Genomic DNA, 18706 nt, shown 5'->3' on the forward strand with positions numbered 1-18706 from the left:
CCACCACCTGCACGTCATCCATTTTTTTGTTGTTGGTTGTTTTGAGTTATGCCCACACACCTCTTTAGTATTCTTAAACCCTTGTCTTCTCTTTAGTGCAATATAGATACACACAATATATACATATACAGTATATAAATGCTTAGTTGCCACAAGTGTATAGACCCGAGATATGTAAAGTGACAATTTTTTGCTCTTCCATAAATCAATGTTTTATGATTGTATCACAGGCTATCAATTTCTTGGTTTTAAAGACAAATGAGTATTATATTCATACACTATTGTTTATAATTATCAATTATTAGTAATCCAGATGTATGTAGCCTACACATCTCAAAGTGGCGCTGATGTTTCTGTGATTGTCTTGGTTTATATTAAACACTGCTATTTGACGAAGAAGCAACATGGAAGTAAACTATAGCAAGTGTAACACAAAAAGATTTATTGGCTATTGTCATTTGGGTGTACAACAGAAATGGTGTAAGTTGTGTGTCTATTTAGTCTCAAAAAGTGCCTGAGGAAATGTATTTGTGTAGCTTATGCACAGCTCAATATGTGTTTGACAGCCAGTTGCATTTAATAAAACATCAGTGCAGAAATTAATCAAATGATCTCTCTCTAAAACTCAAACACTTTTTAGTCTTCTTCTAAAAAGTATGTTTCACCATTTTATACCAAATTATGCCCATTAGGTATGTAAGATCACTTATCGTATAAATACCTGGGTTTTTATAACATTATATTGAAACAAAGGACAATTTCTTAACTTTTTAAGCATAATACAGATCTGAGGTGCTAATGCAGAGGCTGTAGGTTTGAACTCCAACTAAGAGCCATCTCCTGCTCCATCTGTATAAAGGTAAGGCACTTACTAGGTACCAGAACAATAAAGTCATTGTAAGCCACTTTGAATGAGAAGTGCCAGTTAAAATGAAAAGCACTATGCAAACCTTGGCTCTGTTTGTTTGAGGTTAAGGCACAGTCCTTGAATAAGACTCAGACAATAGGTGGAATAGGGATAAAGGTGGAGTTTAGACTAGGGGAGGGGTGCAGTTAAAGTCAACATGAAATCAAACCTTTCAGACCCCTTTTACTTTCTTAAAGCACATTCCTGGTCTCATTGCGCAGTCAGTGAGCATGTTATTCCCAAAAACAGAAATGTTTGTCATTGTAATCTTTTATCAAAAATGTAACAACTTGCCCCGACTGTTCATGCTGGATGACATCACCAAGCTCTCTTATTGTTAAGCCCCTCCCACTCAACCATCTGGATCAATTCTGGTATGCAGAATTGATCCAGACCCCCCCACCCCTCATTAGATGGTTTCACAAATGCATGTCCAAGTCCAGTTCCAGCTCTTCAACTTGGTCCTCAAGTCCCTCAGCAACAGGCTTCAAGAGGTCAGTGAAGTGTTTGATACTGGTTTCATGCAGGATCACCTGCGTCAGGTAACACTCACGTTTGATCTGTTCAGTCAGAGCTTTTGGAATATCCGGTATCATGTAGGACAGTATGAACTTGGTTAAGTAAACAATGTGCTGAGAGGAGAAAAACAGAACAACTGCATATTTACAACCTTTAACTATTAAAGCAAACAAGCCAACATGAAAGTTCATCAATCACCTACCTCTACCACAATCATAAATGCCAATTTGGCAGCAATGACATGCCAATAATGTACGCTGAACTCATATTCATTATGATGACCAGGAGGATTCCTGAAATCACGATACCTGATTGAATATAAAATGTTGATTAATTAGTCATAAACTAGTGATAACTGTATAATACTATACTAAATAATAACAAATATTTTAACCACCCCACAGATTTCATATTATCAAACTATAGTTATGGCAAGTAGTTTAGGACATCTACTTTGTGCATGACACAAGTAATTTTTCCAACACTTGTTTACCGACCGATAGTTTCACTTTGAATTGACTATATCACAATTCACGTGGGTCAGAAGTTTACATACACTAAGTGAACTGTGCCTTTAAGCAGCTTGAAAAATTCCAGAAAATGATGTAAATCCTTTAGCCAATTAGCTGATAGGAGGTGTACTGAATTGGAGGTGTACCTGTGGATGCATTTTAAGGCCTACCTTCAAACTCAGTGCCTCTTTGCTTGACATCATGGGAAAATCAAAATAAGACTTTAGAATAAAAATTGTGGACCTCCACATGTCTGGTTTATCCGTGAGAGCAATTTCCAAATGCCTGAAGGTACCACGGTCATCTGTACAAACAATAGTATGCAACTATAAACACCATGTGACTACACAGCCATCAGACCGCTCAGGAAGGAGATGCTTTCTGTCTCCTAGAGATGAACGTAGTTTGGTGCAAAAAGTGCAAATCAATCCCAGAACAACAGCAAAGGAACTTGCGAAGATGCTGGAGGAAACAGGTAGACGAGTATCTATATCCACAGTAAAACTAGTCCTATATCGACATAACCTGAAAGGCTGCTCAGCAAGGAAGAAGCCGCTGCTCCAAAACCACCATAAAAACTACAGTTCACAAATGCACATGGGGACAAACATATTTGGAGAAATGTCCTCTGGTCTGACGAAACAAATATTTAACTCTTTGGCCATAATGACCATCATTATATTAGGAGAAACAAGGGTGAGGCTTGCATGCCAAAGATCACCATCCCAACCGTGAAGCATGGGGGTGGCAGCATCATGTTGTGTGGGTGCTTTGCTGCAGGAGGGTCTGGTGCACTTCACAAAATAGATGACATCATGTGGAAGGAACATTATGTGGATATATTGAAGCAACATCTCAAGACATCAGACAGGAAGTTAAAGCTCGGTCACAAATGGATGTTTCAAATGGACAATGACCCCCAAGCATCCCTCCAAAGTTGTGGCAAAGTGGCTTTAGGACAACAAAGTCAATATATTGGAGCGGGTATCACAAAGCCCTGACCTCAATCTGATAGAAAAGTTGTGGGCAGAACTGAAAACTCGTGTGCGCGCAAGGAGGCCTACAATCCTGACTCAGTTACACCAGTTCTGTCTGGAGGAATGGGACAAAATTCCAGCAACTTATTGTGAGAAACTTGTGGAAGGATACCCAAAATGTTTTTTAACAATTTAAAGGCAATGCTACCAAATACTAACAAATTGTATGTAAACTTCTGACCTACTGGGAATGTGGTAAGTAATAAATGATTCTCTCTACTATTATTCTATATTCTATAAAGTAGAGATCCTCACTGACCTAAAACAGGGAATGTTTTCTACGATTAAATGCCAGGAATTGTGAAAACTATGTTTAAGTATATTTGGCTAAGGTGCATATAAACTTCAACTGTATGTCAATATATTAATATACAATTTGTATTTTTAGTCATTATTTTTATACTGACGTCTTATTTTAGATTTTAACCATATTCTTTAAAATAAAGGTTCTTTGCAGGACCAATTTGGGTTCTTGAGATGCTATATAGTTCTAAGGAGATCCTGCAAAGCTTTTTGGTTTCTGGGTTCTTTAAAGCTCAAGTGGTCCCATTTAAACATTTATTTTAAAAGTACAGTAATAAATGTTAATGTTTACCGGCATGTGGTGCTATTAAACCAGTATGGAATGGTGTCATTGTTAGGTTTGCTCTTCTCTGAGAAGTCGTTGATGTTGAAGACAGACAGTGAGCTGTTAATGAAGCCCTGCATAGTGTGATCTGAACTGTTTGTATACGGGATTACAGAGAAAGCCCAGTAATAAACCAGACGAGGAATCATATCAGACGTGAAGGCAATGATAGCAGCCTGGAGAGGAAAACACACAAACATACCGTGAGTAAACTTGTCCTAAATTACACAACACAAGCACTACTATCACTGAACACACATTTGTGGCCACTGCTAGGATCGCAATTCCCTGTAGGATCGGCTGCCAGGCTCCAATGTCTTGAGACTTTTCTGGAACTATCCGACGGAACTGGGTGGTGATCTTCCAGGCGTCCACACGGATCTCACACAGATTATTGATGAGCGCCAGGAGAGGAGCCAACGGGAATGAGGCCACAAACAGAGTCACAAAACCAAACTGGATCACTGCGGAATTGAAACAGACACAAAGTTCAGAGTGCAGGACAACAGTTTGTTCATAACAACAGCTGATTGGATGATATCACTGGATGCTGTTTGATGATTGATCTGTTTTAAGGGAATATTCTGGGTTCTATATAAGTTAAGCACTATCAATAAACAATAAACATCTATGACACAATCTTGATTACCACAATATAGACACTTCAAGGGAACATATTAGGATCTATTTTCATGAGAGCGCTAATTTCATGCTAGTGCAAAGTGCAAGTGGGCATGGGTGGGAGTGTTTGCTGGATCATCTGGGAACTGGCTTATCAACCTTATTAACAAAACTGCTTTTCAGCATAACAAAACATGGACGCACGCACACAGCGGCTGCGTGCGTCTCTCTCTCTCTCTCCCTCTGGTGTCTCCATTTCTGCCTTATCTCTCTCTACCGCTGATTGAGGCAACTCACGCCAGGCGTGCTTCCTCACGGCCTGGCCACGCCCTCCTCCTCGTCACAGTATTGTATGTTAATGAAGTAGGGCAAAGGCACAATTTGCAATTATCCTGAGAAATAGTTCACTGCACTAAGACGTTTTAGAAGCAGGTCTGTTTTCAGTGCAAAGTCTAAACTCAGTTCCTGCATTTGCAGTTTGGAGATTCCACCAGCAGGTGGTGCTAAAGTTCATGTCCAAACCCTGAAAATATAGCGGAACATCTGAAAATCACTGTTGTAGCCATTTTTAAACAACATTTTATGAGATTTGTGTTAAACTATGTAGAGGTCATGGTTTGTTTTTCAATTATTATTATTATTATCATTGTTATGTGTACATTTACAATGTATTTAGGATCTAGTTTGAATTGGTATTTATTCACCTGTTGTTGTAGAGTGATATTTAAGTCATTACAAAAGGGGCAGGAAGAAGTTGGAGAGGGTAAAATGTTTGCGCTTGGCACTCTTAATATTGGGCCCAGTGTGTTCAAGTCTTGTGGCTATAGTTTAGAAACAGTGTGTGATTTACATTAAGTACTTAATTAAAGTGCCTTACTTTAGAGTAAAATAATTTTCTGCATTAATGGACATTCTGCACAAATGCATTTAAAGATACAGTTATGTGTAATATCTCACCCATCTCCAGGTATTCATAAAACAGGCAGAGCTTCCCCATTGGCTGTAGCTGATAGTCTTGTTCCCAGCGTGGAATTATTTTCTCGCTACCCACTTGAGTGCAATGACGGAATATCAGATTCTTCACCCACCTAGAAAAACATTTGTTTATTAATTGCTTTAATGTTCACAGTGGTGATAGTGTGTGCAGGCCTGAGATTGCGTGATACTCACGGCAACAGGACTTCCTGTATGTTGTTCCAGATGGCCTTCCCTGTCATGATGATTGACAGCTGTGTAGTCAGCTCAGTAAGGCATCCTCCAGGATCACACTGAACACAGTTTATTTTACCACACCGCACATGTTATATGAAATAAAGATCTATTAATATTGATGTATCAATTCTTGGATGTAGTACCTCATCACATGCAATAATCTTACAGCAAAGTCTCACCTCCTCATTGCGGTATGCTCCCAGCCAGTACACGGGCTCTCTCGGATAGCCCACCAGGCTCCCTTTGAAGAACGCGATGTAGAAACAGGATGAGTAATAGTTCACGAACTGAAAGAGGAACATCTTTAGAGTCAGGCTGTTTTCGTATTCCGTTCTCGTCCGTGGCAGCTCTGTAGCACAGAATGATGGTAAGCTATTATGGTGTGGTGTCGATGTGGGCGGGAGTGTTTGCGCTATCTGTGGGTGTTTGCGTGCAAACTGTGGGTGTGTTGTATGTTAATGAAGTGGCGCTAAGCGCATTTAGCTATCTTTCTGAGAAATGGGTCATTGCGCTAAGACGTTTGAGAAGCATGTCTTTTCATGGCGCAAAGTCCAAAATCAGTTCGATCACCTTTAAACCATGATTTGTTTGGCAGTAGATCAATAATGACCTAATAATCATCATTTATATAGCGCCTATCCAAACTTAAGCACACTGCACAGAAATTAAACATCAAATAGAGAAACATATGACAAATATACAGTTCTGTGCAAAAGATTAGGCACTTGTGAAAAATGATGCATAGTGAGGATGTCTTCAAAAACAATGCTATAAATAGTATCAATTATAGGGATAGTTAATTAAAATGAACCAATAATGGAAATTCTCTCATCATTTACTCATCCTCATGCCATCCCAGATGTGTTCGACTTTCTTTCTTCTACAGAACACAAATGAAGATTTGTAAAAGAATATCTCAGCTCTGTAGGTCCTCACAATGCAAGTGAATGGTGACCAAAACTTGAAACAGATCAGTCTTTAAGTCTTTTACCCTAAATCTCCACTTTCACTTTTACATATGAAAGTCACACATGGTGCCTGTTTAGTTTCACTTTCACATCTGAAAGTGAAAGTGGAGATTTAGAGTAAAAAATGACTTAAATATTGTTCTGTTTCTCACCCACCATTCACTTGCACTGTATGGACCTACAGAGCTGAGATATTCTTTTACAAATCTTCCTTTGTGTTCTGCTGAAGAAAGAAAGTCATACACATCTGGGATGGTAATTAATGACAAAAAAAGCTAAATCCATATTTGTTGTGACAGCATTTGCCTTCAAAACAGCACCAATTCTCCTAAATAAATATAATGCACCTCAGACGTTTGGAAAGTACTGTACATAACAAAACAATTAAATATGGGTGAGAAGCAAAGCATGTTTCAAGTGTCCCATCACATCATCAAGGCTGCAGGAGATCAGGCCGATAGAGGACACATACTGTACATTGCGGTCCGGAAGCAGAAGGAAACCAAACGGCTAAACACTATCTCGAACGATGGCAGACAAAATGGAGAGTTCACAGCAAGGATGTGGCGGCTGTGGATCAGTTGGTAGAGCGGGTCGGCCACTAATTGCAGGATTGGGGGTTTGAATCCCGGCCCACATGACTCCACATGCCGAAGTGTCCTTGGGCAAGACACTGAACCCCAAGTTGATCCCAATGGCAGGCTAGCACCTTGCATGGCAGCTCTGCCGCCATGTGTGTATGAATGGGTGAATAAGCCACAGTGTAAAGCGCTTTGAATACCGTTAAGGTTAAAAAGGCGCTATATAAGTGCAGACCATTTACCATAGTTGTTGCGCAAAAGTCCATATTTCTATTCTTCTAATGCATTATGTACATACAGCCCATTTACAATGCCAAACTCGAATGACATTTACCAGACGCTTTTATCCAAAGCGACTTACAGTGCACTTATTACAGGGACAATCGCCCCGGAGCAACCTGGAGTTAAGTGACTTGCTCAAGGACACAAAGGTGGTGGCTGTGGGGCTTGAACCAGTGACCTTCTGATTAACAGATATGTGCTTTAGCCCACTACACCACCACTGACAGGAAATGGAATATGTCATATGAAGCAGACGGTGAATAACCAGAGAAAATATCAGAATTAAATTGCGCTTGACCCAGCCCATTAGCGCTTAGCGCTTTTATATCAAAACTTCATGGCCATCACAATTGACATTGACTTACCGCTTAGCGCTGCCCTTAAGTTATAGTGCTTTTAAAATAGGGCCCTAATTATTAAGTACTCTTTGAATGAAAATTCTTCCTGTCATTTCAATTCAAATCCAACATCCTGTGGGGCACGGACAATTCTTAAATTCTGGTAGTTACATCCTTTGCCTCATGTGTGAAGGGCCTCTGTTGGTCTCTCACCGAAGTCTGTGATCCAGATGGCCACTTTTTCATAGCCGTTGTTCAGAATCATGATGAGGATGAAGCTGATAATGGAGGCGGTGATGGACGTGGCCATCTGAGGGGTGACATACTCTTTAAATGGCTCCAGCTCCTTACGATCCCTCAGATCAGCACGCAGTGTCGCAGAGAACGTGATGAACATCGCCAGCCGGTACACGATCACCCCGACTACAGACACGATAATCAGCATAACCTGACAAAATGACAGAAACAAATATCAGATAGATCAACATATTTCCATGAAACATGACATTTAACGAGACAAATGTAGGGCGTACGTGCTCGTTTTACATCTAATGTAAGATTACCCAGAATAACACTGTCCCGATTCCACACGATACTCTCATGCATTTCCCACAGGGTGTGTAGGGCACCTTCTCTTTGGTCTGTATTAAACACAAACACACTATCAGATCCACTGCATAATCGTTTAGTTTAGGTTTAGTGTTCTGTCTTCAAGTTGATGTTATTATGTCATGTGGTTCATCCTTAAATAAGTTATAACTCTGAATCCGGTAAAGCCCTTACCTGTGTAATAGGGTTGAATCTCTCGTATGCACATTTGGCCTCGTATTCGGGTCGAACTTGCTCTTCCTGTGGAAGGAACTCCACCATGTCCCACTCATGCTCCAGTTTTGCCTGGTACCGTTTCCAAAACTCCAGAAACAACGTCACTGAGATGAAGCACATGGCACAAAGAATGCTCCAATCTGACTGGCTCGGTTAATGCATTTCCATTTAATGCCCCTAAACGTCACGTTCTTTGCCAATAAGCGGCAATGTGGACCTGACTTTATGCCAGCAGTCAAACGTCAGGCTAAATGAGACTAGTCACATCCAAATGAGCGAGGCCAGCCATTATAATCATGTGACCAAGATTTGATTCCTTTGAAATCTACAGCAAGTGAAGAGCACTATGCACTGTGGGTTGCTCCAATCAGAATGAGACTTTTAAGTGTGACATCACTCACCCCATACAGACATGAAAACTGCAAACACTAACGTCCCAAAGTTATCAAACACACACAGTTTCTGTGGAATAAAACAAACGCAGACACACATTGTCAGTTTCAGGTCAACAAAGAGGAAAGTTCAGACATGAAATCCTCAAATCCTCCCGTCCAGACGCTGTGGGTGTCTAAACCACTGAATGAGCCCTGTTGCTGCAACACAAACATGTATGTGTGTATTGAAGCGCTGCTTAAAATATCAGTTGGACTCACTTTAGAGGACTCGCACGTGGTGTTCAGTCTCCAGTATGGACAGTTCTTATCACACTGTGGACACATGATAATATTCCCACCAATCAGAGGGTCACACACCTCTTTGCTGTCCAATCAAAGAACATAGTTATGGTCAAAATCAAAGTCAAAATCCACATTTACAATAGATGCATAAAGAAACTGGTTTTAGGCCTTCAAAAGATACCAACACATCTAATGATCTAGAACCAGGGACAAATTATGAATAGCAAAGGAGTGGAAGGTGGTGTTCGTTGTTCATGCCCAAAAGTTGTTGGTTGGGATCATTGTTCATGCTCAAATATTGTTGATTGGGGGTGGGGTGGGGGTGTTCTTTGTTCATGCCCAAAAGTTGTTGATTGTGGGTGGTGGGGGGTTCGTTGTTCATGCCCAAAAGTTGTTGATTGTGGGTGGTGGTGGGGGGTGTTCTTTGTTCATGCCCAAAAGTTGTTGATTGGGGGTGGTGGGGGTCATTGTTCATGCCCAAATGTTGTTGATTGGGGTTGGGATGTTCATTGTTCATGCCCAAATAGTTGTTGATTGGGGGTGGGGTGGGGGGTGTTCTTTGTTTATGCCCAAAAGTTGTTGATTGGGGTGGTGGGGGTGTTCATTGTTCATGCCCAAATGTTGTTGATTGGGGGTGGGGGTGGGGTGTTCTTTGTTCATGCCAGAAAGTTGTTGACTGGGTTTGGTGGGGGGTTGGTGTTCGTTGTCCATGCCCAAAAGTTGTTGAGCGAGTTGGGGGGCTTCGAGTTTGGTTGTTCACAGGTTTCCTATTCCTTTCATCATTCCCTAAATTGCTCAAATAACATGTTTAACATCTTTGAAATGTCAAAACTATTATTTAATGTGACACCATGTTTTTCTTTTATTGGTCAGATTTACAGTTGACTGTTGAGCTGAGTTTAGATACACTTCTGTGACTAATTTCAAAATGGTAATTTAAGAACGTTAATGGGAATTTTTGCTAATTAAACCAAAATGTAAAATGTAGCTGTTGTTGGGTTCTTAAATGCACCTGTGGAAACACTTGGGGCAGGCAAATACTGACTTTTTATTGTACTTTTAATACAAGATATTTAGACACATTTGATTCAGGTATTTATTTTTATTATTCAGTACTATCAGGAGGCTGTACCTCCACGTGCTGCTCTCTCTGGTTGTGTATCCAAATATGAAACAGCCGAGACCGACCACAGCGGCGAGCGTCAGCATGACCGTGTAGAAACCCAACCAAGCAAAATAAATGCCGATCTTCTCCCCATAATACTTTCTGAGAGCAGAAACACATATGAACAGACTGATCACATATGGAGGGAAGCAGAATACAGAGCAGACACTAAAAACAGAAGCTGCATGAATGCAATAGCAGAACGAATCATGCCAAAACACACCTTATCAAGTCGAGAGGTTGCATCTTGTAGAAGCTCTTGGGATGTGCCCACTCATTGTACAGCAGAAATCGTTCATTGGGGCAATACAGCTCTTTAGATTTCACATTAAATCTGCACTGTTACACAAATCATAAATTATATCAGCAAAAAGCACATGTGATCAATTAATACTGCAGTAAAGAACTCATGCATCATTATAGCTACATAACATAAAGTGCATCAAGTTTAAACCCTCTTAATGCAAAACAGAAGCTCCAAATAAAAGCAAAGTGTGGCAGATCATAGAAAAGGAGACTAGTGGCATACTACAGGAATGGCATACTATTTTTGACAGAGAGTAGTACACAGAATGCACACTGGGCACAATATGCAATTTTAGGTGTTGGGTGATTTATGGGTGAATCTCACAAAACCTGGCAAGAATATGCCCAGGTCATATTTCAACCTAAAATCAAAATAAAGAAATAAGAAGTTATGTGTATTTTTCTTATATGGAATCTCTGGAATACTAGCCGTCTGATATTTCGGAGTAATAACCGCTTAATCTGGGGATTAAGACATATCAGATCACTCATCCCGGTATTGCAAGTAATCTTTCCAACTTCAATCCCTCTGTGATCTCTACAAGTAAGCTAATAAAATAATTTAAACTCAAATCAGTATTTCATGTCCATTTATTTATTTACTATGCAAGTAGTCTTGTAATAAGTTGGACAAAGAGGCGTCAGATGGTCATTACTTATAAAATAAACACCAAAAGTACTAACTGGGACCCAGGTCAGGAAGCAGACAAACTGGTTAATCCGAACGTCTGCTAGCTGCCTTGAGACGTCACACAGGTCACATAAACTACAACACATAGAGACTGTATCACCTAGATATCATATAGAGACTGTGTCTATTCCCAGAACACAAAAGAAAAAATGTATTAAGATCAAACTTGGAAAAAACAAACAAAAATAAAGCACTGTTAGCACTGTTCGAGATGCAGACACATTCCCTCAGTTTAAGTCTAAAGACTCATCTATTTATCCAGGCATACACCTAATTTATCCTTGAACCTACAATTAGGCTACTGTAGTTAGGTCTGCCAGAAACATCTATCATGATCTATAACTCTGCAAAACATTGAATGACATCTATGCTAATATTATTCTATTTGTTTCCATGTCTTAACCTCGAGATTCATATCCTGAGGTTACCAGAGCCAGCCAGATCCAGCTCCGTTCCTGCTTGGTATGCCTTTGATCCAGATTTTGTTTTTAAAGAAAAGGAAGGACGAGTCAAACTTCATTTTTGTGGTAATCAGTATTATGCCACAAATACTGTCAATTAAGCTTAACTTGTATTGAACACGGAATATTCCTTTAACATAATATAAAAAAATCTCTTTCTCACTACTGTAATTACTCTTTACTTGTTCTACTAATTATTATTTATGCTGATTTATAATAAGAAAAACATAATTGTAGTACAGCACTTTTTACTTAAATATGACTGATTGTTTCCCCCCATTATTCTTAATGGTGATCCTCACCATTTTTTACATTTTGTATTATTCAGTTGAAAACATAAACATTCAGACACATTACAATAATAAAAAAAAAATATTATATATATATATATATATATATATATACACACACCGTATATAAAATAATGCCAAAGTCAAAAATTATAATGGTCCAAAAACAAAATAGGCTTCACGCTTTATGCCAAAATTTCTTTGGGTAACACTTAGAATAAGGTTGTATTTGTTATCATAAGTTCACATGAACTAACAATAAACAATACGTTTAGAGCATCAATTAAACTTGGTTGTTGTTAATTTCAATTTATACTCGGGCCTGGGTATCTCAGCGAGTTTTGACGCTGACTAACACCCCTGGAGTCACGAGTTTGAATCCAGGGTGTGCTGAGTGACTCCAGCCAGGTCTCCTTAGCAAACAAATTGGCCCGGTTGCTAGGGAGGGTAGAGTCACATGGGGTAAACTCCTCGTGGTCATGATTAGTGGTTCTCGATATGAGTTGTGTGTGGATCGTGGAGAGTAGCATGAGCCTCCACATGCTGTGAGTCTCCGAGGTGTCGTGCACAAGGAGTCACGTGATAAGATGCGCGATTGTAAAACATATATTGCTAATTTTTAGTTCATGCTACCTAATGCATTAACTCATGTTAACGAGAGAAACCTTATTGTAAAGTCTTACCGCTACAGTATTCATTCCGACCATAGCCAATAACCTTCCACAGAGAGTAAACGCAAGACCAATCAGAACACTGATGGTACTTACATCATGTAAAGGATACGCAGCCTTATACACGCCTCCATCCAGCAGCTTAGAGATGCCAAACCTTTTAACATTTCCTTTGACATCATACGGAGCTCGACAGAGGATGTAGTATGCCTGCAATCGACAACATATCGGTAAAACGCAGCTTAACCGTACAGTGTGACTGTTTACACAGTTGGTTTGATCGCTTGCTTCAGTATCAGCCTCGATAGTAACGTTTATCATACCATTCTACTCCTCATGGCCGGTGTGAAGAACAGCTCTCTGTCCTTCACGTAAAAATACTCCAGCTGATTCTTCTTGAACGGGGCCGTGAAGTACTCTGTCTCCTTGGCGATGACCTCCGGACTGGGGTAGAAGTACTGCGGGAAGAAGTTGTACGCTGATGAGCGAGGGGCCAGATCATTGGGCTGAATGGGCAGTTTGATGTGCAGAACCTCAGCGTATGTACACAGAACCTCAAAGGGCATGTGCACTTTCACAAAGCAAAGCTTCTCATCCACCACCTATGATACAAAACACAACCAGAAATGAACGCTGAGACCGATTGAGACAGGACAGCACAACATGGTTCCTCTCCTTCTCACAGATGTTCATATTTGCTGGTGGAGGTGCTTCTAACAGGAGGTCTTATTTAAATGCCCCAAAGGTTCAGTTAAACAACTTACAGACTGTGTTGTTTCCAATTCCAAACCCATATTCATCAGGCTTGCTTCAAAATATTCTCTTCGTCTCTGCTGCAAAACAAAAGACAGAATGCATATAAAAGCCTGAAACTCCAGACATACAGTATTTAAAGGTGAGGAGAGAAATTTCTGCATCACTAGCATCCCCAAACCGAATGGCAAAATGAATGACAGGTTGGGATACTCAAACAAACAGAGCAATGTTTTGAAATGCCACAGAGCCACAATCTTTACATTTCTACAGGAATACTACTACATATAGTTGTCTCTTAAAGGGACAGTTCACCCAAATTTGAAAATTCTATCATCATTTACTCATCCTCATGCCATCCCAGATGTGTGTGACTTACTTTCTTCTGCAGAACAATAGGAAGATTTTAGAAGAATATCTCAGCTCTGTAGGTGCATACAATGAAAGTAAATGGTGACCAGAACTTTGAAGCTCCATAAAGGCAGCATAAAAGTAATCCATAGGACTCCATAGGTTTAATCCATGATGTCAGAAGTGATATGATAGGTGCACTGTACAAAATTGCTGTACATTTATGGCTAAATTCCTACAGCAATCTACCGTGTTTCTTAAATACAATAGTTTGCTGTTGCAAAAATGTTGCATTCTGGGAGACCAAAAGCAGGCTCACTGTGAAGTGGGGGAAAATGAACATTCAAAATCATGATATCATCTTGGTGAAAGCTAGTGACATTTTGAAGCATATATTTCAGAAATCAACACTCGGCATACAAAACGTAACAATGGTTACGATTAACAAACATATTTTTCATAAAAAATAAAATCTGAACATTAAAATACAAGTAACTTAGACTGCAACAAAAACATCGTCAAAATAAACCAGTAAATAGTAAAAATCGAAGTAATTTCCTCATGCCGAAGTGCATGCTGGGATCTAAGCTGTTAATTTTAATGACTGTAGATAGTATGTAATTTGACAGCTATATGCTGCTTAATTACAGTTGTATACTGTAAAAATTAGATCTAGCTATTAATTTCAGCAACAGCAAGATACCATTAATTTTACAGTAACTTGCTGGCAACCCTGCTCAATAGGTGGCGATACGCATGAATAATGTGAATGCCAAAAACAAAAGAAGAAGAACTCTTTGGTTAGAAGAGAGAGCTTAGGAGGGCTGTTTGAAAGGAGAAGGGTCTGGCTGCAGACTGTGGGCGATTGGAGCTCCACTCTCAAACAGGAAATACGTCACCTCCACTTCGCGGGGGCGGGGCGGAGTAAATTCGCGGGGTTTTTACATTCCATACTTCGCTGTGGGGAAACATCAGCGATTTTCTCCCCTTCTATTCAGGTATTAATTCTAATGATTTTTTTAAATATAATGTTTGTAGAGTGTGGTTTTTTTGTTTTTTTTTTACATAAAAACAATTAAAACTTAAATTGTGGAAATTATTCTTCATTATTTTACATTGGTTGATTTGTACATGTTATTTAGCTTTAAATAGAAAATTCTGAAATTATTTTTACTATAATATTATATTTAAAAGTCATAAACCGTAAAAGTTTAGTATACTGCTTTGATATTGTGTGTGAAGATTAGGTGAGGTCACGTATATATGCGCTCGGTTAAATAAATAAATAAATAAATAAATATATATATATATATGCGCTCGGTCGCAGTCATAGACAGTATAAGGCCACAGTAGAGGTGACGTATATATGCGCTCCGGCGCAGTGGAGGTGACGTATTTCCGCTTTTTGAATGGAGCTCCACTCGCCCCGTAGTCTGCAGCCAGCCCCTATTGTTTGAAAGTGGAGATTTATAGTAAAAAAACGACTTCATTATTGATCTGTTTCTCACCCACACCTATCATTTCACTTCTGAAGACATGGATTAAACCACTGGTGTTGTATGGGTTACTTTTATGCTGCCTTTATATGCTTTCTTGAGCTTCAAAGTTTTGAACCCTATTCATCCTAACTTGCATTGTACGTGACAACAGAGCTGAAATACTCATCATTTGTGTTCAGCAGATGAGAGAAGTTCAAACACATCTGAGATGGCACGAGGTTGAGAAAATGATGAGAGAATTTTCATTTTTGGGTGAACTGTCCCTTTAAGAAAAGAGAAAAGCTACATCAATATTCAGTGTGACCACCTTTGCCTTTAAAACATCCCCGATTCTCCTAGATACACCTGGACACAGTTTGTCTTGGTTGTTGGCAGATCGGATGTTTCAAGCTTCTTGGAGAATTCACCACCATTCTTCTGTGTATTTCGGCTGTCTCAATTGCTTCTGTCTCTTTATGTAATCTCAGACTGATATGATGTGGGGGTCATGACATCTGTTGCAGGGCTCCCTGTTCTTCTATTCTAATCTTTTCTATATGCAAAAGTAATGTTTGTGAGTCTAACGTTTATATTTCCTATTGACACACTAAATCTGAAGATATAAATGACCATCTGAAGACAAATGCTTTTGTGTAACATCTTATGTGCCTAAGACTTTTGCACGGTACTCTTTGACTTACTTTTCTCCTTATGATAGAAGTTTTTTTATCAGACACATTTTTGGACTCGTCCTCATAGACCAAAACAAAATCAATCCGTCTCTTTCCATCATTGAAATACAGTGAGTCAGGGTTACCATTGAAATCCGCCTGCAAACAAAAAACTGACATCACAGGAAAGTCTTCCATAATATAAGTGTTTTTCCTGTCCTGTATTTTTGCTCCAGATTTGTCATTTAATGGTAGACAGGTATAAAATAAATAATAATAAACAAACCCGTTCCACTTTTGGCACAACTTGACCTTTAGGAATAGATTTGTATGTTGGCAACTCCTCAGAATAAACTGGGGGAAAATATAACACAAAATATAACCAATATAAACTGCATATTAGCCCATGAGACAGACAGACATGTTTTATAAACAGGACCAAACAACTATGAACTGTGCATGCATTCTAATTAGGTCATAATACAATATATTAATTATTAATACACTGTACATCACATAAACCCAAACATTGAAGCACTGAACGTAGGCAAATGTCAAAACTCAAATTAGATGTTGCACGCTCGGGTGGAAAATGTCTAAAGCAACAGTCTGAAAACAGCCAGGAGGAGTGAAACTCATTTGTCCCACATCTGACAGACTTTCAGAACAATGCCCCAACACACAAACACAAACACAACCAATCCAACACATAAAGCCCAAACTTCTCCATGCATCACACCAGCACACCTGACACACACTTACCAGTCAAAACTTCTCATTCTGTGTTAGAACAATTCTACATTTAATCAATGCAATAAAATAACACAAATGGGAGTATGGGATATATGTAATGAGCAAAACCATTAAACAAATTCAAATTCTCTTATATTAGATCTTGTCTGTGTAGATTGTCTCAATGTCTTCATCCTGAGATGCTTCTTAAAGGAATATTCTGGGTTTGATACAAGTCAAGTGCAATTGACAGCATTTGTTGCATGGGGCCAATTGTCGGAGGGTTTAAAGGCTGAAGCTGAAGAAGGCTGTGAAGCTTGTAAGATATAAGAGATAAAAGAGTGATGAAATGGATGCAGAACTCACCAAATTCTTTTAGCATAATCTCAGATTCTTTCATCTCTATCTCTGTCTCTGAGTCCAGCTCGAGAATATAATTGTCATCTTCTTCACTCATCTCTTCAGTTTATAACACTCCGCACTGCACGTCAAAGAAAAGAAAATGATTGCAACATGTAACAAATAATTACAGGTATTAATGCAGAGATACACCGGATCAAAAACAAAGAGAGTTTCTTCTAGTTTGAACTTGCTCGGAGTAGGTGGGTCGGAGGAGGGTTTTAGGGGTATTACAGACTTTACATAAGCATGTTTGGCTGCCCTCTGTATGTATCTAGCTTCCGCTTTTGCATTGATATCAGACTTTTTTTTTGGCGACATGTTTATACACATATAAATATAACTTTTGATTATATAGTGTTACACGGTTTATATAGATATATTTTATGTTTTGTTTTGTTTGTTTGTTTTCAGAACAAGTCGCATTGTATTCCTTGTGCCACTCGTCAATTTACTGTTTAAAATAGAAACTCGGTGCGTTTTTAATTATTTATCCTTAAAAAGTTAGAAAGGCGTTTTTGCGCACTAGGAACGATTTTCGTGTCCTTGATTTCACACGGAGGGATTTAAGTGACGGATGCGTGTAATGACCCCCCGCTATTTATGCTACATTTATTATTATATAATATTATCTTCTCGTTACGTGTAATGACTTGTAGTCTTTTATGTTGACTCAACTTTTTAAAAATACGACATTTTTTAAGCGGGAGTCTTTCTTTTGTGGTTTAGCTTACGGTGATGCTAGCAAGCTTAAGCTAAGTGCTTTGCATGCTAGACCAAAAAAAAAAACCCCAAAACAAAAAAAACAAACAAAAAAAAAACACCGTGTTAAAATATCACGCTACATCAGACATTTCCTAATTTCTGAATTTGGACGCAACCCTGAATCTCAGTTCCAATATAACACAAAATAAAGTACGATATATATATATAGGAACACGTAATTCACATCATTAGTAAAACATTTTCCCAATACAATACACGCTGAAATATACAATCCAGAATATGCCCAAAAGGACAATAAGAATTAATGTTTATCCTAATTAAGAAGTCCTTCAAAAAGTGGCTTAGTTTAATTGTTAAGGCGGGACTTTCATTCCTTCAGCTGTCATTCTGATTTCTCAAAATGCATAAAATAGTACAACAGAAATGTAGAGAAACAGTAACGCCCAGTGGTCACTAGAATACATTACAAGCACGTGCTGTTAAAATACGTGCTGTTATAATATAAATAATATATAATAAAATATAGCATTGTGTCCTTCGCCAATGAGGAATAAGGTTAATGACCTGCAATATGTTGTGACATATCGCGTTCAGTCCTCTCGATGGCTCTACCTTATAGAAATATGAAACTGAACGTAATTAGTCGACATGATTACAACAATTAACAGTTAATAAAGTGCTTAACAACAAGTAGCACTAAAAACACTGCAAAAGAACATCAACTCTGACTATTGTGATCATTGACCTCACATAAACCGCATCTCTAATTTAATATATGTCAATAGTCATATCCAGGGGCGTAGATTCTGGCGGGACGTAGATTCTATGCACACACAAAAGAGTGTTATTGTGAGCTGATTATTTCAATAAAGTGTCATTTCATAGATTGATGATTAATCAGTTGA

General features: G+C 38.9%; 1 protein-coding gene across 2 annotated transcripts; it reads right to left on the bottom strand.

The window, feature by feature from the left end:
* Positions 1-431: 431 nt before the first annotated feature.
* On the bottom strand, positions 432-17526 carry LOC127639207 (anoctamin-6-like). Of its 2 annotated transcripts, XM_052121110.1 has the most exons (20): positions 17043-17526; positions 16231-16298; positions 15975-16103; positions 13456-13524; positions 13015-13293; positions 12788-12901; positions 10496-10611; positions 10240-10374; positions 9084-9189; positions 8832-8892; positions 8389-8534; positions 8169-8246; positions 7819-8053; positions 5616-5785; positions 5395-5492; positions 5182-5312; positions 3862-4067; positions 3571-3779; positions 1629-1734; positions 432-1539 (listed from the first exon to the last, which is right to left on the bottom strand). In XM_052121110.1, the coding sequence occupies exons 1-20, from the start codon at positions 17131-17133 to the stop codon at positions 1327-1329; spliced, it is 2760 nt and encodes a 919-aa protein (XP_051977070.1). In that variant the 5' UTR covers positions 17134-17526; the 3' UTR covers positions 432-1326. The 2 variants fall into 2 exon arrangements, with proteins under 2 accessions (XP_051977070.1, XP_051977071.1); XM_052121111.1 differs by lacking the exons at positions 15975-16103; positions 16231-16298 and having other exon boundaries at positions 17043-17180.
* Positions 17527-18706: the final 1180 nt, after the last annotated feature.

This window comes from Xyrauchen texanus, chromosome 47 (assembly GCF_025860055.1).
Source record: "Xyrauchen texanus isolate HMW12.3.18 chromosome 47, RBS_HiC_50CHRs, whole genome shotgun sequence".
Classification (NCBI taxonomy): Eukaryota; Metazoa; Chordata; class Actinopteri; order Cypriniformes; family Catostomidae; genus Xyrauchen; species Xyrauchen texanus.